This window comes from Phoxinus phoxinus, assembly GCF_949152265.1.
Source record: "Phoxinus phoxinus genome assembly, chromosome: 14".
Lineage (NCBI taxonomy): Eukaryota > Metazoa > Chordata > Actinopteri > Cypriniformes > Leuciscidae > Phoxinus > Phoxinus phoxinus.
The window spans coordinates 27,154,175-27,178,041 of NC_136889.1; the positions used below are offsets into that span (position 1 = coordinate 27,154,175).

Below are 23,867 nucleotides of genomic sequence, written 5' to 3' on the forward strand. Positions count from 1 at the left end.
AGATTGAAGGCTTTTTGCCAGTTACAGCGCCACCTATGGTCCGATCTCCATGAAACTCTGCATGCTTCCTCACCATGTTCTGACACATATGCTCATCAATTTTGGTGAAGTTCTGAATTTTCATATGGGATTTATAGGCTTTTTAGTGTATTTTGCCACGCCCCTTTTCTAAATGACCCTGTTACAGCCACCCAAATGCAAAAGTTCAACTTTTTTTTTGATATTTATTGATCTAGAGAGTCCAGAGAAATGTCCTAGACTGGTTTGGTTCCGATCTGGTGAAAAACCTAGGACTAGTTTGCAAAAGTAGGTTTCGGACAAAATTCGACATAGCAGAAAATGTTTCTGGCCTAAATCGAAATTGGAGATAGCCATTTTGTCCGCCTTGAGCCAGGGATCACAGTGGTGTGAGACACTTGAGTCTAGGACAAACGGACTCTAGGAGTTATGGGCGATGTAGTACTTTTGCACTAAATCTGTAGCTGTAGCACAACGTAAAATTTGTTTGCGCGGTATTTGAGAACGGTTTGACGAATCAACACGAATTCCATAACTTTTTGTCGGTACAGTGTGGAGATGATACGATTCGATTTTGGTGAAAATCGGACAAACGGTCTAGGAGGAGTTCGACAAAGTAGGTTTTGACTGAAAATCAAGATGGCGGACAGGAAGTTCGGCCAAATATGGCAAACTTGGTATCTATGTTCTCAGCGTGACCCAGCGAATCTATTGAGACCAGTGGCATTTCAATAGGCAGATGTATTCAAAGGTTATTAGCCTTTTTGGAAATGTTGTTATAACTTTTGACCACAAGGTGGCGCTGTTTCGAAACTTCTCACGCTCCTTCAGGGCATCGTGCTGATGACCCATACCATGTTTCGTAACAATCCATTCATGCGTTCTTAAAATACAGCATTTTAGCACAAAATTCAAAATGGCCGACAGCCAAAATGGCCGACATGGTAAAATTGGATATCAGTCGACTCAGCATGTTGGCCTGAATCTAACGAGACCAATTTGATGATTTTTGGGCAAACTGTTCAGAAGTTATAAGCAAAAATAGCCATTTTTCATATCTCCGGACCAGTAGGTGGCGCTGCGCCGAAACGCAGCATGTAGCCTCAAGTCATGCTTGTGATGACATGTGGCAAATTTGGTCTGAATCCAACAAAGCGTTGCGGAGATACAGCCTTACGTCTGTTTTCGCAAGCGCTACGTAAAATTTGTTTGTGGGTTTTTTCGAAAATTGCTAAGCGAATCAACTTGAATTCCATAACTTTTTGTCGGCATGGTCTGTAGATGATCTGATTCAATTTTCATGGAAATTGGAGCAACGGCCTAGGAGGAGTTCGAAAAAGTAGCTTTTTCGGAAAATTCAAAATGGCGGAAAACTTTTCATGGCGCAAAATGACGTCATTGGGTGCAATCGAATCGTCACGAGGTCAGGAATCAGAGGAAAAAAGAATTTTGTTTCTAGCCCTTGTGGTTCAAAAGTTATTAGAATAAACATGAGTGAAACTTTGGACAGTTGGTGGCGCTAGAGGGAATGACTTAGACACACCAAAATTGGTGTATTTAATGTTGGGACTGTCCTCTATCCGAATGTCAAACCATTACAACTTTCCCGCGATCGGTTCTATGGGCTGCCATAGACTCCCAGAGCGGAAGAAGAAGAAGAATTATTTTTGGTACGGGAACAGATACAATAGGTGCCCGCACCTTCAGTGCTTGGCCCCTAAATATAGCTGCAAGCAGCCATTACGGGGCCAAGCGCAAAAGCAGACGACGAGATATGCCTACATGGCTGAAAGTGTGAGACAAACTGCAGCAAGGAGCAATTAAAGACATTTGAAGATGAATTTTGGCAAAATGGTTGAAAAATCACATACATTAACTAAAAATATGATTATCACTTTCGACCAATAGGTGGCGCAATTACAAAACTGATGTGATGTGGTCAGAGTGAAGTGACAATGACACTTACAAAGTTTGGTGTCAATATGTCAAGGCATTGCAGATATAAAGCCTGAATAGTCATTTTGGCATCATGCCTCAACTTTGCCACTGCGGTATACAAAAACGGTTTTGTCTATCGACACGAAATCCATAACTTTTACTCGGCACGGTCTGGAGATGACACGACCCGATTTTGGTGAAAATCAGACGTTCGGTCTAGGAGGAGTTCGAAAAAGTAGGTTTTAAAAGAAAATAAAGATGGCGGACAGGAAGTTTGGCTGACTATGGCAAAATTGGTATCTATGTTTTCAGCATAACCCAAGGAATCTATTAATATCAGTGTCCTTACTATAGGCAAATTTATTCAAAAGTTATTAGCATTTTTGGAAATTTCATTATAACTTTTGACCAAAAGGTGGCGCTGTCTCATAAATTTTTGAGTACCTTTAGGGCGTTGTACTGATGACCCATACTGAGTTTCGTAACGATACGTTCATGCGTTCATAAAATACAGCATTTTAGCACATAATTCAAAATGGCTGACAGCCAAAATGGCCGATATGGGAAAATTGGATATCAGTCGACTCAGTATGACGCCCTGAACCTAACGAGACCACTTTTGTGATTTTTGGACAAACCGTTCAGAAGTTATAAGCAAAAACATAAATTCTTCATATCTCCGGACCAGTAGGTGGCGCTGTGCCGAAACGCAGCATGTAGCCTCAGGTCATGCTTGTGATGACATGTACCAAATTTGGTCTGAATCCGATAAAGCGTTGTGGAGATACGGCCTTACGTCTGTTTTCGCAAGCGCTACGTAAAATTTATTTGCGCGGTATTCGAGAACGGTAATTCGAATCAACTTGAATTCCATAACTTTTGCTCGTCAAGGTCTGGAGATGATCTGGTTCATTTTTCGTGAAATTCGGAGCAACGGCCTAGGAGGAGTTCGAAAAAGTAGGTTTTTCGGAAAATTCAAAATGGCGGGAAAACTATTATGACGGAAAATGACGTCATAGGGTGCAGTCGAATCGTCATGAGCTCAGGAATCAGAGGAAAAAAGAATTTTGTTTCTAGCCCTTGTGGTTCAAAAGTTATTAGCATCAACATGAGTGCAACTTTGGACAGCTGGTGGCGCTAGAGGGAATGAGTTGGAGACTCCAAATTTGCTATGGTGATAGTTCAGGCTGTCCTCTATCACTGTGCCAATTTGAATAAGTTTCCCGCAAACGGTTCTATAGGCTGCCATAGACGCCCAGTCGGAAGAAAAAGAAAAAGAAATATAGCTGCAAGCAGCAATCACCGGGGCCAAGCGCAAGCAAGACGACAAGACATGCCAAAGTGGCTGGGAGTGTGAGACCCACTGCAGCAAGGAGCAATTAAAGACATTTGAAGATGAATTTTGGCAAAATGGTTGAAAAATCACATACAATAACTAAAAATATGATTATCACTTTCGACCAATAGGTGGCGCAGTTACGAAACTGATGTGATGTGGTCAGAGTGAAGTGACAATGACACATACAAAGTTTGGTGTCAATATGTCAAGGCATTGCAGATATAAAGCCTGAATAGTCATTTTGGCATCATGCCTCAACTTTGCCACTGCGGTATACGAAAACGGTTTTGTCTATCGACACGAAATCCATAACTTTTACTCGGCACAGTCTGGAGATGACACGATCCGATTTTGGTGAAAATCGGACGTTCGGTCTAGGAGGAGTTCGAAAAAGTAGGTTTTAAAAGAAAATAAAGATGGCGGACAGGAACTTTGATTGACTATGGCAAAATTGGTATCTATGTTTTCAGCATAACCCAAGGAATCTATTGAGATCAGTGTCATTACTATAGGCAAATTTATTCAAAAGTTATTAGCATTTTTGGAAATTTCATTATAACTTTTGACCAAAAGGTGGCGCTGTCTCATAAATTTTTGAGTACTTTTAGGGCGTTGTACTGATGACCCATACTGAGTTTCGTAACGATACGTTCATGCGTTCATAAAATACAGCATTTTAGCACATAATTCAAAATGGCCGACAGCCAAAATGGCCGATATGGGAAAATTGGATATCAGTCGACTCAGCACGATGCCCTGAATCTAACGAGACCACTTTTGTGATTTTTGGACAAACCGTTCAGAAGTTATAAGCAAAAATATAAATTCTTCATATCTCCGGACCAGTAGGTGGCGCTGCGCCGAAACGCAGCATGTAGCCTCAGGTCATGCTTGTGATGACATGTACCAAATTTGGTCTGAATCCGATAAAGCGTTGTGGAGATACGGCCTTACGTCTGTTTTTGCAAGCGCTACGTAAAATTTATTTGCGCGGTATTCGAGAACGGTAATTCGAATCAACTTGAATTCCATAACTTTTTGTCGCCATGGTCTGGAGTTGATCTGGTTCAATTTTCGTGAAATTCGGAGCAACGGCCTAGGAGGAGTTCGAAAAAGTAGGTTTTTTGGAAAATTCAAAATGGCGGGAAAACTATTATGACGGAAAATGACGTCATAGAGTGCAATCGAATCGGCATGAGCTCAGGAATCAGAGGAAAAAAGAATTTTGTTGATAGGCCTTACGGTTCAAAAGTTATTAGCATACAATTTCTGAAACTTTGGACAGGTGGTGGCGCTAGAGGGAATGAGTTAGAAACACCAAAATTGGTGTATTTGATGTTGGGAATGTCCTCTATCAGAATGTCAAACCAAAACAACTTTCCCGCATACGCTTCTATGGGCTGCCATAGACGCCCAGTCGGAAGAAAAAAAAGAAGAAATATAGCTGCAAGCAGCAATCACCGGGGCCAAGCGCAAGCAAGACGACAAGACATGCCAAAGTGGCTGGGAGTGTGAGACCAACTGCAGCAAGGAGCAATTGAAGACATTTAAAGATGAATTTTGGCAAAATGGTTGAAAAATCACATACAATAACTAAAAATATGATTATCACTTTCGACCAATAGGTGGCGCAGTTACGAAACTGATGTGATGTGGTCAGAGTTAAGTGACAATGACACATACAAAGTTTGGTGTCAATATGTCAAGGCATTGCAGATATAAAGCCTGAATAGTCATTTTGGCATCATGCCTCAACTTTGCCACTGCGGTATACAAAAACGGTTTCGTCTATCGACATGAAATCCATAACTTTTACTCGGCACGGTCTGGAGATGACACGATCCGATTTTGGTGAAAATCGGACGTTCGGTCTAGGAGGAGTTCGAAAAAGTAGGTTTTAAAAGAAAATAAAGATGGCGGACAGGAAGTTTGGCTGACTATGGCAAAATTGGTATCTATGTTTTCAGCATAACCCAAGGAATCTATTGAGATCAGTGTCATTACTATAGGCAAATTTATTCAAAAGTTATTAGCATTTTTGGAAATTTCATTATAACTTTTGACCAAAAGGTGGCGCTGTCTCATAAATTTTTGAGTACCTTTAGGGCGTTGTACTGATGACCCATACTGAGTTTCGTAACGATACGTTCATGCGTTCATAAAATACAGCATTTTAGCACATAATTCAAAATGGCCGACAGCCAAAATGGCCGATATGGGAAAATTGAATATCAGTCAACTCAGCACGACGCCCTGAATCTAACGAGACCACTTTTGTGATTTTTGGACAAACCGTTCAGAAGTTATAAGCAAAAACATAAATTCTTCATATCTCCGGACCAGTAGGTGGCGCTGCGCCGAAACGCAGCATGTAGCCTCAGGTCATGCTTGTGATGACATGTACCAAATTTGGTCTGAATCCGATAAAGCGTTGTGGAGATACGGCCTTACGTCTGTTTTTGCAAGCGCTACGTAAAATTTATTTGCGCGGTATTCGAGAACGGTAATTCGAATCAACTTGAATTCCATAACTTTTGGTCGTCAAGGTCTGGAGATGATCTGGTTCAATTTTTGTGAAATTCGGAGCAACGGCCTAGGAGGAGTTCGAAAAAGTAGTTTTTTCGGAAAATTCAAAATGGCGGGAAAACTATTATGACGGAAAATGACGTCATAGGGTGCAGTCGAATCGTCATGAGCTCAGGAATCAGAGGAAAAAAGAATTTTGTTTCTAGCCCTTGTGGTTCAAAAGTTATTAGCATAAACATGAGTGAAACTTTGGACAGCTGGTGGCGCTAGAGGGAATGAGTTGGAGACTCCAAATTTGCTATGGTGATAGTTCAGGCTGTCCTCTATCACTGTGCCAATTTGTATAAGTTTCCCGCAAACGGTTCTATAGGCTGCCATAGACGCCCAGTCGGAAGAAAAAGAAAAAGAAAAAGAAAAAGAAAAAGAAGAATAAGAACGGGAACAGATACAATAGGTGCCCGCACCTTCAGTGCTTGGCCCCTAAATATAGCTGCAAGCAGCCATTATGGGGCCAAGCGCAAAAGCAGACGACGAGATATGCCTACATGGCTGAAAGTGTGAGACAAACTGCAGCAAGAAGCAATTAAAGACATTTGAAGATGAATTTTGGCAAAATGGTTAAAAAATCACATACAATAACTAAAAATATGATTATCACTTTCGACCAATAGGTGGCGCAGTTACGAAACTGATGTGATGTGGTCAGAGTGAAGTGACAATGACACATACAAAGTTTGGTGTCAATATGTCAAGGCATTGCAGATATAAAGCCTGAATAGTCATTTTGGCATCATGCCTCAACTTTGCCACTGCGGTATACGAAAACGGTTTCGTCTATCAACACGAAATCCATAACTTTTACTCGGCACGGTCTGGAGATGACACGATCCGATTTTGGTGAAAATCGGACGTTCGGTCTAGGAGGAGTTTGAAAAAGTAGGTTTTAAAAGAAAATAAAGATGGCGGAAAGGAAGTTTGGCTGACTATGGCAAAATTGGTATCTATGTTTTCAGCATAACCCAAGGAATCTATTGAGATCAGTGTCATTACTATAGGCAAATTTATTCAAAAGTTATTAGCATTTTTGGAAATTTCATTATAACTTTTGACCAAAAGGTGGCGCTGTCTCATAATCTTTTGAGTACTTTTAGGGTCTTGTACTGATGACCCATACGGAGTTTCATAACGATACGTTCATGCGTTCATAAAATACAGCATTTTAGCACATAATTCAAAATGGCCGACAGACAAAATGGCCGATATGGGAAAATTGGATATCAGTCAACTCAACACGACGCCCTGAATCTAACGAGACCACTTTTGTGATTTTTGGACAAACCGTTCAGAAGTTATAAGCAAAAACATAAATTATTCATATCTCCGGACCAGTAGGTGGCGCTGCGCCGAAACGCAGCATGTAGCCTCAGGTCATGCTTGTGATGACATGTACCAAATTTGGTCTGAATCCGATAAAGCGTTGTGGAGATACGGCCTTACGTCTGTTTTTGCAAGCGCTACGTAAAATTTATTTGCGCGGTATTCGAGAACGGTAATTCGAATCGACATGAATTCCATAACTTTTGGTCGTCAAGGTCTGGAGATGATCTGGTTCATTTTTCGTGAAATTCGGAGCAACGGCCTAGGAGGAGTTCGAAAAAGTAGGTTTTTCGGAAAATTCAAAATGGCGGGAAAACTATTATGACGGAAAATGACGTCATAGGGTGCAGTCGAATCGTCGTGAGCTCAGGAATCAGAGGAAAAAAGAATTTTGTTTCTAGCCCTTGTGGTTCAAAAGTTATTAGAATAAACATGAGTGAAACTTTGGACAGCTGGTGGCGCTAGAGGGAATGAGTTGGAGACTCCAAATTTGCTATGGTGATAGTTCAGGCTGTCCTCTATCACTGTGCCAATTTGAATAAGTTTCCCGCAAACGGTTCTATAGGCTGCCATAGACGCCCAGTCGGAAGAAAAAGAAAAAGAAAAAGAAAAAGAAAAAGAAAAAGAAGAATAAGAACGGGAACAGATACAATAGGTGCCCGCACCTTCAGTGCTTGGCCCCTAAATATAGCTGCAAGCAGCAATCACCGGGGCCAAGCGCAAGCAAGACGACAACACATGCCAAAGTGGCTAGGAGCGTGAGACCAACTGCAGCAAGAAGCAATTGAAGACATTTAAAGATGAATTTTGGCAAAATTGTTGAAAAATCACATACAGTAACTAAAAATATGATTTAATGGATTATCACTTTCGACCAATAGGTGGCGCAATTACGAAACTAATGTGATGTGGTCAGAGTGAAGTGACAATGACACTTACAAAGTTTGGTGTCAATATGTCAAGGCATTGCAGATATAAAGCCTGAATAGTCATTTTGGCATCATGCCTCAACTTTGCCACTGCGGTATACAAAAACGGTTTCGTCTATCAACACGAAATCCATAACTTTTACTCGGCACGGTCTGGAGATGACACGATCCGATTTTGGTGAAAATTGGACGTTCGGTCTAGGAGGAGTTCGAAAAAGTAGGTTTTAAAAGAAAATAAAGATGGCGGACAGGAAGTTTGGCTGACTATGGCAAAATTGGTAACTATGTTTTCAGCATAACCCAAGGAATCTATTGAGATCAGTGTCATTACTATAGGCAAATTTATTCAAAAGTTATTAGCATTTTTGGAAATTTCATTATAACTTTTGACCAAAAGGTGGCGCTGTCTCATAATCTTTTGAGTACCTTTAGGGCGTTGTACTGATGACCCATACTGAGTTTCGTAACAATACGTTCATGCGTTCATAAAATACAGCATTTTAGCACATAATTCAAAATGGCCGACAGCCAAAATGACCGATATGGGAAAATTGGATATCAGTCAACTCAGCACGACGCCTTGAATCTAACGAGACCACTTTTGTGATTTTTGGACAAACCGTTCAGAAGTTATAAGCAAAAACATACATTCTTAATATCTCCGGACCAGTAGGTGGCGCTGCGCCGAAACGCAGCATGTAGCATCAGGTCATGCTTGTGATGACATGTACCAAATTTGGTCTGAATCCGATAAAGCGTTGTGGAGATACAGCCTTACGTCTGTTTTTGCAAGCGCTACGTAAAATTTATTTGCGTGGTATTCGAGAACGGTAATTCGAATCAACTTGAATTCCATAACTTTTGGTCGTCAAGGTCTGGAGATAATCTGGTTCATTTTTCGTGAAATTCGGAGCAACGGCCTAGGAGGAGTTCGAAAAAGTAGGTTTTTCGGAAAATTCAAAATGGTGGGAAAACTATTATGACGGAAACTGACGTCATAGGGTGCAGTCGAATCGTCATGAGCTCAGGAATCAGAGGAAAAAAGAATTTTGTTTCTAGCCCTTGTGGTTCAAAAGTTATTGGCATAAACATGAGTGAAACTTTGGACAGCTGGTGGCGCTAGAGGGAATGAGTTGGAGACTCCAAATTTGCTATGGTGATAGTTCAGGCTGTCCTCTATCACTGTGCCAATTTTCATAAGTTTCCCGCAAACGGTTCTATAGGCTGCCATAGACGCCCAGTCGGAAGAAGAAAAAGAAGAACAAGCAGCAATCACCGGGGCCAAGCGCAAGCAAGACGACAACACATGCCAAAGTGGCTAGGAGCGTGAGACCAACTGCAGCAAGAAGCAATTGAAGACATTTAAAGATGAATTTTGGCAAAATTGTTGAAAAATCACATACAGTAACTAAAAATATGATTTAATGGATTATCACTTTCGACCAATAGGTGGCGCAATTACGAAACTAATGTGATGTGGTCAGAGTGAAGTGACAATGACACTTACAAAGTTTGGTGTCAATATGTCAAGGCATTGCAGATATAAAGCCTGAATAGTCATTTTGGCATCATGCCTCAACTTTGCCACTGCGGTATACAAAAACGGTTTCGTCTATCAACACGAAATCCATAACTTTTACTCGGCACGGTCTGGAGATGACACGATCCGATTTTGGTGAAAATTGGACGTTCGGTCTAGGAGGAGTTCGAAAAAGTAGGTTTTAAAAGAAAATAAAGATGGCGGACAGGAAGTTTGGCTGACTATGGCAAAATTGGTATCTATGTTTTCAGCATAACCCAAGGAATCTATTGAGATCAGTGTCATTACTATAGGCAAATTTATTCAAAAGTTATTAGCATTTTTGGAAATTTCATTATAACTTTTGACCAAAAGGTGGCGCTGTCTCATAATCTTTTGAGTACCTTTAGGGCGTTGTACTGATGACCCATACTGAGTTTCGTAACAATACGTTCATGCGTTCATAAAATACAGCATTTTAGCACATAATTCAAAATGGCCGACAGCCAAAATGACCGATATGGGAAAATTGGATATCAGTCAACTCAGCACGACGCCCTGAATCTAACGAGACCACTTTTGTGATTTTTGGACAAACCGTTCAGAAGTTATAAGCAAAAACATAAATTCTTAATATCTCCGGACCAGTAGGTGGCGCTGCGCCGAAACGCAGCATGTAGCATCAGGTCATGCTTGTGATGACATGTACCAAATTTGGTCTGAATCCGATAAAGCGTTGTGGAGATACAGCCTTACGTCTGTTTTTGCAAGCGCTACGTAAAATTTATTTGCGTGGTATTCGAGAACGGTAATTCGAATCAACTTGAATTCCATAACTTTTGGTCGTCAAGGTCTGGAGATGATCTGGTTCATTTTTCGTGAAATTCGGAGCAACGGCCTAGGAGGAGTTCGAAAAAGTAGGTTTTTCGGAAAATTCAAAATGGCGGGAAAACTATTATGACGGAAACTGACGTCATAGGGTGCAGTCGAATCGTCACGAGCTCAGGAATCAGAGGAAAAAAGAATTTTGTTTCTAGCCCTTGTGGTTCAAAAGTTATTGGCATAAACATGAGTGAAAATTTGGACAGCTGGTGGCGCTAGAGGGAATGAGTTGGAGACTCCAAATTTGCTATGGTGATAGTTCAGGCTGTCCTCTATCACTGTGCCAATTTTCATAAGTTTCCCGCAAACGGTTCTATAGGCTGCCATAGACGCCCAGTCGGAAGAAGAAAAAGAAGAATAAGAACGGGAACAGATACAATAGGTGCCCGCACCTTCAGTGCTTGGCCCCTAATAAGAACGGGAACAGATACAATAGGTGCCCGCACCTTCAGTGCTTGGCCCCTAATAAGAACGGGAACAGATACAATAGGTGCCCGCACCTTCAGTGCTTGGCCCCTAACAATCAAGCGACTGATAAAAACAACATAGCTCTTCTTAATAAAGTACAATTCTGAAATTATAATTATCCAAACTAATCAATATAGATCAACCTTAGCTGCACAGCTGTGTGATAATCTTGAAAAAAACTAAATAAATATAGAAACCCTCTAACCAAGAAGGGTTCCTTAAATGCGTTTCAGAGATTCAATTTAATTAGTTTTTAACCATTTGCCTAAAAAGCCTTTATCCTAAAATGGGTCTTTGTGTTTGGATATAAAGGTTTCCATACGTTTTTTTCTTTTTCTTTCCGTTTAAGCTAAATAAACAGCAACAACAACAGGATTCTTTTTATCAGTTAGATAACCCTACTCGTGCTTTTTTCCCCTATTAAAGTGTAATGCAGTGCAACCCAAAAGTCTATAAGAGAAATTCTGAAAAAATGGAAATAAAGAACTGAATAAAGTTGTAGAATTCGGAAAAATAAAGGGCATTGCTTCCATGAAGCACAAGATGCTCTTTGGAACATTCTCATAGACCATCAGTTTAATCATTTCTCAAAAACTTTCATCTTTTCTCAAATTGCTTTGCTGATGATAGAATGTGAAGTTTTAGTATTAAAAAAATGCAAGAAATATGCAGAAGCATTTACTGCTGGCGGACTTGCGGATCTCTCTATTCAAATCCACAGACATGTTCAATGTATTAACCTGAGTGTCAATGATCAATAGATGGCAGCATAGCCTCATTTTAAATCGTACAGAGAATGAACTTCTCTCTCAAAGTCGAAGAAATACCATCGGACCAACGCATTTTGGCTCCAATATTTAACATTTATAAATATTGATAATAAATCTTAACGGTGAGACATGTCTGTCGATGAGTGCTGCACTCTTTTCCAGAGAGTGTGAGTTTGATCGTGTGCATTATAGTGGTTATGGTGTGGGGGGTGCAGTAAGAATGATCAACTGCCTTTTATATTAAGCTAAATATTCATGTCACGAGGTTGCCCAAACACAGTTGTCATCAAAAGAGATTCATCCACACACGCCCAGGCATAAATGTCCTGCTCATCCAAAACAGTGTGATCCTAAAAACTGTTGCTTCTTATTAACTATGATCTTATAAACGATTTACGATGATATTACAGCTTGCAAGTCAGTGATGTTGCCTTGAATGTGTCATCCAAAAGACCCTAAAGGAAATGTGTACATGATTTATATTAGAATTTATCGTAATTTGGAACCAATAATCGAACATGACTCCTAATAACCAAACAGAATCTTACTGGATTAATTGGAAATTCAAACTGGATACTCTGATTATTGAGTTATAGCCTAGGCTACCTTGGATATTGTGGAATATGAAGGCCTACTCTTGTTAAGCTTTTTGTAATGGAATAATGTCTTGCTACTGGGCAAATGAAATCGAGGAGCTACATGAGTTTTAAAATATTGAAAAACTTTTTTTTTTTTGCATTTCTTTGGATATCAGTAGGCTACTGGTCTCATATATTTAGAACAACAATGGCAATGTTTACTAAATATACGCAATACTGTTTCGTTATATTAGGCTATAAATAATATGTTGTATTTAAGAGAATTAAGATTCCATTATATGATCAGACCCAAATTATGAGCGACATTCCATTAGGAATCCCATTCGCATTTTTTATGACATTTTATGGCATGACATACAATTTTATGGCAACTTTTCCAGGTATTTCTTCCGATCGTTCTTATTAAATCATATTCTAACTTAAATGCGACTTTATGAGGTGATGTTTTTATGTGGACCCATAATGGTCTGTGGACTGCCGCACCAGACTGTAGATCTCCATCCATATTCCCCTGTATCACACATGATGGTTGAGTCCAGTGCCTTCCTCTAGATGCGGACTGCCTCATCGCTCCATTCTGTCTCCACGGTTTTGAGCGAGGGAATCACTTTTGGTTCCAACACCACCGTGTCTCGTCTCTGCAGTGGACATTCTCGGTGATATGAGAGCTAATATAGACGAATCCGTGTGCCATCGGCGTCAGATGTTCTTGCCAAAGCTGGATCTCTATGCATTACTGTGATCGGTGAGAATAAAACGCAAGACACCGTGGCGCTGCGTGGAATTACAGCGGACACCATGGGCTCATTGAAGCACATCCTGCTGCTTTTCGCAGGTTTTGTTGCCGCAGCTCACGGTAAGTTGAAAGTCTGTTTTATAAGCTGGGTGTCATTGCCATTATTCCCTTTGAGGAATAGGACTTCTCTTGGGTATTTCTGCAAAAGTCATTTCAGACCTTGAATATACGTGGACGTTGATTTTGCATTTGACGAAGCCACATCAAAACTTGCATATGGCAAGCAAAAAGTGTTTGAATAAGTTATGGCACAATATAGGCCTATAGCCTTTATATATATTACAAATAAATACACGGGGAGGTGACGCTTAAATGTTGTCAGCATAGACACCTTCTTAACTTCAATCTGAATGTCTGATTGTGGAATGAGAGACAAGATTGCTCCGGAGAAATCACGGGGATATTGCATTTTGATTGATTATAAAATCAATTTTATTTTTTATTATTTGTCACAATGCCTGTTAGACTTTAGGGAGCAGGGGAGGGAGAACACGCGCTTCATTATTTTCCTCAGAATTACATCATGTGATGTATTACAAGCTAAAAATATCAATAAATAAAAATATACACAAAGCTCGAAGGCTATTTTACATCACACAGATGTGTTGGTATAAACTTTTCTGGATCACAGACAGCTGTATTGTGTAAAGAAAGGCCTTATAGTCGTCTGTGGTCTTCCAACGGTTTCCATTGAGGCTCAACGCATTATTTTATTATAGTATGTCAGTGGATTGACTTTGCAGGCTGTCATCATCGAATTTAAATATTTTAAAAGTATTCTGTGAAGGAGTTACGATTTGATATTCAGAAGGAAGAATTTGCACATAAAACATCCGACAATAAAATTGACAGGAGCCTGATGTTTATGATGAGGTTAGACACTTGTAACTATGGCTATATGGAGATTTTTTACATTTGAATCGTTGAATGCATTGCGTCTTTATTTTATCAAAATTACAGATTACAAATTTCATAGGATATACGTCTTATTGTTGTAGCTACAACTATTGTATGTTCTAAAGTGTTGCTAATGCTGTTGGTGTGTGTGTGTTTGCAAGGAATCTTTTTTATATAGCTCAACAAATCGTTCTCCCTTAGCTTCCATGCAATGATTCATGTATTTAATTTTGTTTCTTAAAATCTACAGTACTTTACAATTTTAGTCAAGTATTTAAATTGTACTTTAACAATACTTACAGTATTGCAAAAAAAAATACTCAATATTCTAAGCAATATTATACAGTGCATATAAAGGCACCTATGGGTAGATTATTTTGTGTTTTTTGATACTTGTTGGTTTTATCTGTGCTGCTAAACTTATTTTTGGTTCACTTTTAGCAGTTTGTGTTAGTATTTTGTAATATAAATTTGACAGATTACATATTTTGTTCATACTCCGGCTACATGTACAAAAATAATAATTTTATTCTATTTTAAAGTTGGAAGGTGGAATTTAGATTTGCCCCATTGTGGATGTTCCATGTGTCTGAATTATTAGATTTATTTTGAGCAACAAATAAGTTCAAAACTATCTTTTGTTCTTGCCCCCTAAAAGTGGCTTAACCTCATCCATCATTCTGTCCCTGTTCATATGATTTACTGTAATTGTTTCAATCGTTTTAACGAATCTGTTAAAGTATATAACGACTTGCTCATAACACAAGACACTTCCTACTGGCGTAACAATGTAATTTACAGAAAAAGTCACTGAACAGTGAACGATACTAAACAAATCGTTTAGTCAACAGCTTTATAAGAGCCACTGTAAGTAGCTTGTAAGTCAGTGATGTTGCCTTTAATGTGTCACCCAGAAGACCCTAAAGGAAATGCGTATATTAGAATTTGTCGTAATTTGGAACAAAGGCTAATCGAACATGACTCCTAAAATAACCAAATAGATTCTTACTGGATTAATTGGAAATTCAAACTGGATGCTTATTCTTGAGTTATAGCCTACTATTAGATATTGTGGAATATGAATGCCTAACTCTTGTTAAACTTTTTGTATTGGAATAATGTCTTGCTACTTGCTACTTTTTCTAACTCCTTCTAGGCTGTTAGTCCAATCTTATAGGCACACAGCAGCTATGGTAATAGCAATTGTCAAAGCATGAAATGTTCATTAATTGGCCAAGCAACATCCATTTTTACAACATCCAAGCTTACTATTATATTATTATTATGTCTACACCTTGTCTGCACAAAGTTCAAATTTCTCAAAACTTTGTACGTATGGAGAACAAGTCATTTTGAGCAAACATGCTTAGTTTCATGCATTTTTGATGGTCAGGAGGCTAACAGCAAATTCTAAACTCGCAGGCATTTCAACTGAAAGGTAAAGGCTGTGATATTAATTCATATTAATTATATTAATAAGGAATCTTTTCATCTTTTTTTCCATCGGTTTTCATCCCTTTGAATGTTCCCATTGATATGCTGATTAGCTGCTCAAGAAACAGTTATTTTTATTACCAATGTTGAAAACAGTTATGAATAGAAAATTCAAAAGAACAGCATTTATCTGAAATAGAAAGTTTTTGTAACATTATACATTACCGTTTAAAAGTTTTGGGTTTTTGGATCAAAAGTGACAGTAAAGACAAATGATTATATTTTAAATGAAAGAAATATTTCTAATCATCAAAGAATCCCGAAGAAAAAATGAGTACACAACTGTTTTCAACATTGATAATAATGAATGTTTTTTGAGCATCGAATCAGCATATAAGAGTGATTTCTTAAGGATCATGTGACACTTTAAAATATATTAAAATAAAAAACAGTTATTTTAAATTGTCATAATATTTAACAATATTACAGTTTTGTCTTTTTGTACTTTTAATCAAATAAATGTAGCCTTGGTGGGCATAAGAGACTTCTTTTAAAAACATTAAAAATCGTATCTATCCCAAACTTTTGAACAGCAGTGTGTGTATATATATATCATTAATTGCACCTAACATTTAAAAATTGTATATATTTTTTGTAATACTTTCACATTGATTCTCCAAAATAATGGTAAATGGACTGCATTTAACAGACCCATAGCCACCAAAAAGTGCTTTACATATTGCCTAACATTCACCCATTAGTTCACTCATTCATACACCGACGGCGGTGTAAGCCATGCAAGATGTAGAAACAACACAAAGACAGTAGCATATTTTAAAAATGTGTTTGTTTTACTAAGCACAATAAATAAAGGACTGTATCACTGATACTGATGTCTATTACATTCATTGTTTTCCTCAATTTTAGCCATTAATTATAGCCATTCAACAGTAGAGTATAATTGAAAACTATACTTTTTAACATTTGATTAACATTAATGACACAGACAACAGCAGGTTTATTAGGCTGGCGTCACTTCAGGACCTGCACACATGAAGCGGATCTGACACATCCTTTCTGACAACTCATTACGTTCATTTAACACTTTTAAACTCATTTAAGACTGCGCATAAGAATATAATCGACAAAACAGGAGTTTGACATATTTTTGTGTTTTCTGTCCGCCCAAGTGCAAAAGAGGACTCTGGCACGCTCTGTCTGCGTGTTTCTGGTGTTAGTTCCGCTTCACAGATATTCTGACATATTTTATAGATATAGATATAATTTATTTAAAACTGTACAATATCATGTTTTTTTTTAATTTCGGTACTTATGCTGCTATTCCGAAGTTCACCGCTAGGTGGCAGTGTGGAACCCAAACTGACACGGCTTGTGTGTGCGTTGTTGAATGAGCGCAAAGAAAACAGTCTCTCAAAGAGCTCCCAAGTACTACTGAACGATCTGACGTGAGCAAGTGATTTCTGTCAGCTGTCCCGACACGCTAGCGGTAGTGTGCTTAAGCCGCCTTTCCACAATATCCAACATTCGTATATGATTGTCGTTTTTCTCTCCCTATCGGCAGTAGCATGAAACTTTGAAATTGGTCGTGAAGCAACCGTTACCCTTGGCGTAGTCACCATAGTAAAATTAATGGTTTACTGTAAATTAATCTAATGCATGTATGAATATATCCACACAAAACAAATTCCCCCAATTCGTCTAAAATAAACCGGTGGTGTGATTACTGATGAACGACACCTGCGCGACGCACCGGTCTCATATCTCTCACGGAGGAGCGGAGGCATAAAGGAGGAGCGACGACTGTGAAGATCGAGAGAGGAACAGGCCTGATTTTATGTTGTGTTTTGTTTCTGTTTTGTGTGGCCAGCAGTCGTCCGTGAGGGGCTGCTGGCTTATACTTTAATTTTTGTAATTGTTTATGTTATTATTCAAATCTGTGAATGTTCGCCGGTTCCCGCCTCCTTCTTCCCATAACAACGAACCTTGTTACAAAAACTTGTTGTCAATTTTATAGAGCTAATCAACATAAATAATGATTTAATAGTTATAAAATAATTAATTTTGCCATAATTCGAACTTCCCACTCATAGTTTTGATTTGAATACGTCAGATCCGGTCGGTCGTTTGCACTCGGTCTAGCCGCAGGCCCGCAGAAGTTCAAATTAGATCAGATATTTTCGCATATGCATATGATCGGAATTCCACGCAGCTCCCATATGACTCTACATTGGAAATGAATGACTTCTGGTCTCTCGCTTGTTGTTTGTCGGAGACTGTGTAAAAGCGGCTTTATAGTGCAGACGCAATGTCTTTTGGAGCCAGAAGCAATTTGCTCATTTTGAGAGATCGAGAGGGGAGGGCAGTACTGCTGAAATTACTTATCACAAGAAAGTTAGCAAAGTACTGATTTGATGTTATAATCTGTGTTGATTAATTAATTTACGCTTTATAAACGTGAAACCTGCGAGAATGAATAGAATTACACACAATAGCGCACCAAAATTCAAACCCAGTATGGTACCGATTTAATATCTATACTAAGGTGTTAGATTGTGGTACTATACCGAAGCCATCTCTTGTACATATTTGAGTTATTTTTTCCTTATCGCGCTTGAATGGTTTATTAGCATGCACTTGAATAAATGATAGCATGATCATATACTGTAGTGCACCCAATAAGCCTACATGACAGAAAAAAACGGATGTTGCGTTAATTGCATATTTTTTAAGCGTTAAACTGAAAAAAATTAATCGCATGTCCTAATGCGTTAATTTTGACTGCCCTAATATAGGCTATATGTGTGTGTGTTTGTGTGTGCAGCTTAATCGCAGATTATAAATCAACAATATTTATAAACATCCTTGCACAAAGCATGTAAATAAATATTACAGGAAATGCAGTCTTGAAGCCCATTACCTCACTGCTAATGTACTTGTGTGAATGAACACCTTTGCTCCAACTGTCTCCTCTCTCTGTCTGTGAACTACAATTCAAAGGCTACTTTCTGTATTCCCATTATTTTCAACATTTTAGAGGACATGCTTTTTCAAAAGAATTAGTGATGCTGCAGGCACTTCCACTGCTTCGCAAGCCTGTGAAAGAATCATTAGTTTTGTCACAGCTGTGCCATCAAAGTTAATGACAATGACTGCTGCTATTCCTTGTTCAAAGGCATCTGGGGAGTTTTCAGGGACAGACATTAATTAATCTAGTTTTATCAGCCATGATGTGCAAAATAGCAGAAAGCAAGAAAGTTTATTTGTTGTTAAAAAATGCATCAGTTTTTTGGAGTAGCATATTTGATTTTTTTTTTTTTTTATGTTTTTTTCCCCCAACAGAATGTTAAGCTTGATCATTGGTTGACAATTTGAGTCAAATTGGAACAATGGCAAGCCCCAAACAATTATCTTTATTGCTGTGTATGATCCTTACAAAAAGATAATACTCATAACCTAGATCAAGACTTGGATGAATGAAATTGTATATGAATAGAGAGTGTACTGCACGTTCCTTTGAGCCCAGCTACACCGCTGATTTTAAATAAGGTGACCACTTGGTTATTGCTCTGTTGTAGGTCACTAGACGTAATTTTTGGGGACACATGATAGAATGATAACTCATTGTTACTAAACAGTGTTAATTAAAATATAAATATTGATTTATTGATTTAAATATAAATATTGATTTACAACCAGAGCTGCTGAGTCCATTTTCAAGAAACTGCTGAAGATGCATCTTTTTCAGCAGCACTTGATCCAGTAATACTAACACTTTCTCTTCTGTTCTATGTATAACATTTTTTTTTTTTTAAATGTACGTGTTCTGCGTTAGATTAAACTGAGAAGGGTCACAGCACTTGCATTTTGTTGTCCTACTGTTAGTTTAACTGCTTCTATTGTTCTCATTTGTAAGTCGCTTTGGATAAAAGCGTCTGCTAAATGAATAAATGCAAAGAAATGTAAATGTTTATGTTAGATGGAAATCCTATTGGAGTGATGTTGGATGATATTAAACTTTAAATTGCCAATAAGCTTTATAAAATGTTAATTGTGACTGGCTGTGTGACTGGCACTCAATTTGCCTAGGTTTATGTGATATAATATGGGACATATTCATGCTAAATTTCCTTAAGCAGTGACTAGATTATGCAACTTTAATAGACTATACAAAGATTACATGTGTTTTTAATGGATTCAGTGCATATTAAACTTGTAGCATGTTTTTGTCAGATCTGGATGCTTCGAGCAGAGCCTTCCCATCCAGTATGTGTCTGTAGAAGTCCTGGTAACTCACTGTAGCTAACCTTCACCAGCTTTTGATGAGGTTCACAATGGCTCAGCTCCTTTGCTCTGTCCACGCATCCGTCATCAGCGAAAACACCCTCTCCAGATGCAAAAAAACGGAAGCAAAAAAAAATGGACTGGCCTTGAATTTCTTTGTTACTGATTATGTCCTCATTTGTTTAATTAGTTTCACCTGTGTCTAGTTTGGTTACCATTGTTTTATCCCTGTATTTATAGACCTGTGTTTAAAGTGTTCTGTGTCAGTTCTCATTTGCATTAAATTATGTTTCATTAACAAAGTTTGGGAGGAACACGTTCAACTGATCTATCCAGTCAGCACAAGAGGAGGCCTATATATACAGGTAGCCGACTCACCAATGTTCAGCTTCCCTCCGCCGCCCCGACGCCTCACTCTTGGCTGTGTCCTATCACAGCCAGGAATACGGGGGAGTACTTTGCACTAGGGCTGTAACGATTTACCAATCCGAAAACGATTTAAACCGAAATCGCGACACTCAGATCCACGAACCTGTGTCGCGGTGTGAGAAGGCAGATCGCGATCGACACACCCCTTCCCAGACTTATCTTTCTCGTCCAGAATAGATCCTAGGGCTGTGACGGGGTCTTTTACATATTAGGTATGGGAATTTCAAGCAAAAATAATATTCGAAGATCGCTGCGGTATCATTTGATTATTATTAAAAAATCGCACCTCTCCCCCACACGCACACACGCGCGCGCGTGAGCACACACACACACAAGCAAACACCAGAGCAAGTGAGCAAAGCGCGCGGTGTTTGCTTGTATGTGTGTGTGTGTGTGTGTGTGTGTGGCACCGGCGCGCGCGTGAACTGGAACTCACCTCATAAACGAATCGAAACTTATATAGAAAGCTTGAAATACTTTTACTTGATTTAACGTTAATTCAAAACATAAAGAAATGGCTGCTTAGGCTAATTCGTAGGAAGTGTGCATTTCTCTATATAGGCGCGTTCACTTTGTGGCAAGCGTTATTCCTGCGATTGAGATGCGGGTCATGCGGAATAGGCAATATATTATTTGTGGTTTACAGCACAGACAGTAAGCCTCGGTTACCTCAGAAGAATTTTTAACATGCTCGAATCATCTCCACAATGGAGTATAGTTCTGTTTGTTTTTCAAAAGTATTTTGTTACAAGAAAACAGAGTTATAGCTTTAGCTATTTATTTATTTATTTGGCTTTTAAAATCCTCCCTCCTCGCAAGAATCGCGGTTTGTATCGAATCGTGGGTCAGAAATCGGGATACGAACCGAATCGTGGGTTTGCTGTATCGTTACAGCCCTACTTTGCACGATACTCCTTTACTCTATCTGGTAATTTGTAAGTGTGAACTCGTGAAGTGTGGTTTGGATTGGCGTACAGTTTGGATTGGCGGTTTGGTTCTGTTCTGGCCAAGAACTCCCTGCCCATGGATAAGAGCAGGGAGAGCAGCGATATGCCCGAAATCATATTAGCAAATCCGTGCTCGTTCACGTGAATGACAAACACGCAGTTTGATTTATCCAAGGCGCGGTCTGAGAGAATCGCAGACGAGTCGCCGACGCCCGTGAGATATTTGGCATGCTAAATATCTGGACCTGTCAGCGATTCGAAATCCTGCTGTGTGAAATGTGTTCTGACTGAAAACTACATTGGCGATGACCTACAGCCAATGAGAGAGCAAGATACAGGGCAGCGGGATGTTCGAGGAGGTGTTATTGACCAGAATATCAGTATTATAATTTATATTTATTTATTTATTTTATATTTACAATTATATTAAACCAAAATAAAGCACAAACATTTACACATTTGGCAGACGCTTATATCCATAGCAACTTACATTGCATTTCAAGGTGCACATCTACTTTCTTATCAGTTCTTGCTTTCCCTGTGAATCGAACCCATGACCTTGGCATTGCAAGCGCCAACGCTCTACTGTTTGAGCTACAGGAAAGCTACAAACACTTCCTTGACCAGCAACAGCAGTGCATTGCAAAATTATGTATTTATCCCCAACTTTTCTTTGCAGAATCCTTGCTTCCCTCGTCTTCCCAACCATTTCCTCCAGCATAATGTTTTTTATTCTCTCTCTCCTTTTCGCTGCAAATCAGCGCACAGACATTTTGGATTGCAAATGTTCTTGCAGGCTATAATTTTGAATAACAATTTCAGTCTTTCGCGAGAACTCCGGTCTTACGCACGTGTGATCTTGCGTTATTTCCTTATCACTTCTCGCGTGAGTTTGGTTGTGAAACGTAGTTTGCGAACCAGACAGAAGTTGTCGGTGATTCTTTATTTTGTAAAGTCATGGAATCGCCCCCTAAACCCTTATTCACTATTCCCCAAGTTAGTTCACAAATATTGTATTCACTTGAATGAGTGAATAAAACCGAGTGAGCGAATTCTGGGATAGAATAAGTGCACTCAATAATGTCCACTGTGGTTTCAGATACCACTACTAATGGCTGTCCCCACAAATAGTTTTTTTTTTTTTAACTATTTGAGGGTATAGGACGCAATTTTGGATTCAGCCAATGAAAACACAGGAAATACCAGACATGTCACAATTATATTATATTTTTAAAAGAGTATACTTGTGTGATCTGAATGAAATGTTAAAATGAAAATGTATTATAATTGAAATTTATATTATATAAAATTACTTTAGAATAAACTTTAGAGTGCTTTTAAGAACTTTAGGGTGCACTACTAAGTTCAGATTCATATACAATTTCATAATTATTGTCTTTGAAATATGGTTGAAGTGTGCTGCTGCATGCACTGACATGCATTTATGGTAAACTAAAATATACTTTAATGTCATTTCTATCTTGTATGTCTATTATTTGTAATTACACATTTCTTGTGATACTGAAGTTGCAATTTAGTACATTTAAAATATATTAACTTTAAATGTAACATTGAATAACACACCACTAAAATTATAATTTTTTATTTTTAAAAGTGTGCTTAAGTGTGTTTAGAAATAGAGCCATGAAAGTATACTCTCTAAGAACATTTATTTAATTAACATTATATTATCTACTTTTAACATTTGAAGTACATTACAAGTGCACATTCGATCATCCAAGTATAGTGACAACCAAATGAGTTGTCAAACTACAAGAAGTGATGAAACTGTCCAGCCTCATGCAGGTCTCACATGCAATTGTGACATTCAAGGTTTTAAGACAACAGTGATTGAGCAGGGGCTGATGAGAGCTTTGTTTTTAAAACAGGCCCTTATTGACTCAAACTCCCTAATTAAACTGAAATGTCACTTAGTTGATTGATTCATATGTATTTGCATTGGCTATTCATGCAATTTTCTTTGATATTTATGAATGACTGGCTTTACTGTGTTTGTTCTTCTTTTAGTCATAAAGTCCTTCCACCAAAGTAATACCATTTGCAACTCATTTCACTTCAGTATACTGTGTTTCTGAGTGAAACAGCATAGTTAAGAAGTAGGGGGAAAAAAGACTTTAAAAAAGTAGGCATTACATACCAGAATGGTAGCAGGTGGTTTGAGTTGAAGAGGAGACCAGGAATCCGAGTCAGTTTTGATTTTTATGTTGACTTCAATTTATTGCTTTGGTAAAAATACAGTGCCAAAATGTGGATCCATCGCTGATGAATAAAGCACTTCTGTGCATAAATGGTGTCTTGAGGAACTATGTCAAATATTTAAATTCAACAAATGTCACACCACATCTTTAAATGGTGTTGATTCTGGAGCCAAGAAACATTCATAATTCAGTGGACAGCTGGCTCAATGTAACAGCGCAACCTTTTATTTCAAGTTTTTGACAGCTCTTCCTCAACTTTCCAATTCATTTTTTTCACAGATTCTTTCATTCCCAAATGCTGTATGGCTACCAGTTAAGTTTTTTTTTGGTTTCTAGACGTGATGACCCATATGTGCACCCAGTGCAAGTGCAGATCTTTCACATGCACGCACACACACACACTTATATGTCTATATATTTATTACTTTTTGATCTATCAATGTGATTTGAAAGTTATTTTAAGGAGATCGACTAAACA

General features: G+C 38.5%; 1 protein-coding gene across 1 annotated transcript in view; it reads left to right on the forward strand.

Moving 5' to 3' along the window:
- The first annotated feature begins 13,091 nt into the window (after positions 1-13,091).
- LOC307010858 (CUB and sushi domain-containing protein 1) overlaps positions 13,092-23,867 on the forward strand; it is a 605,591-nt gene continuing 594,815 nt past the window's right edge. Inside the window, exon 1 of the mRNA XM_079635929.1 lies at positions 13,092-13,221. Coding sequence (XP_079492055.1) covers positions 13,164-13,221 — 58 coding nt within the window. The 5' untranslated portion in view covers positions 13,092-13,163. The remainder of the gene's footprint in view (positions 13,222-23,867) is intronic.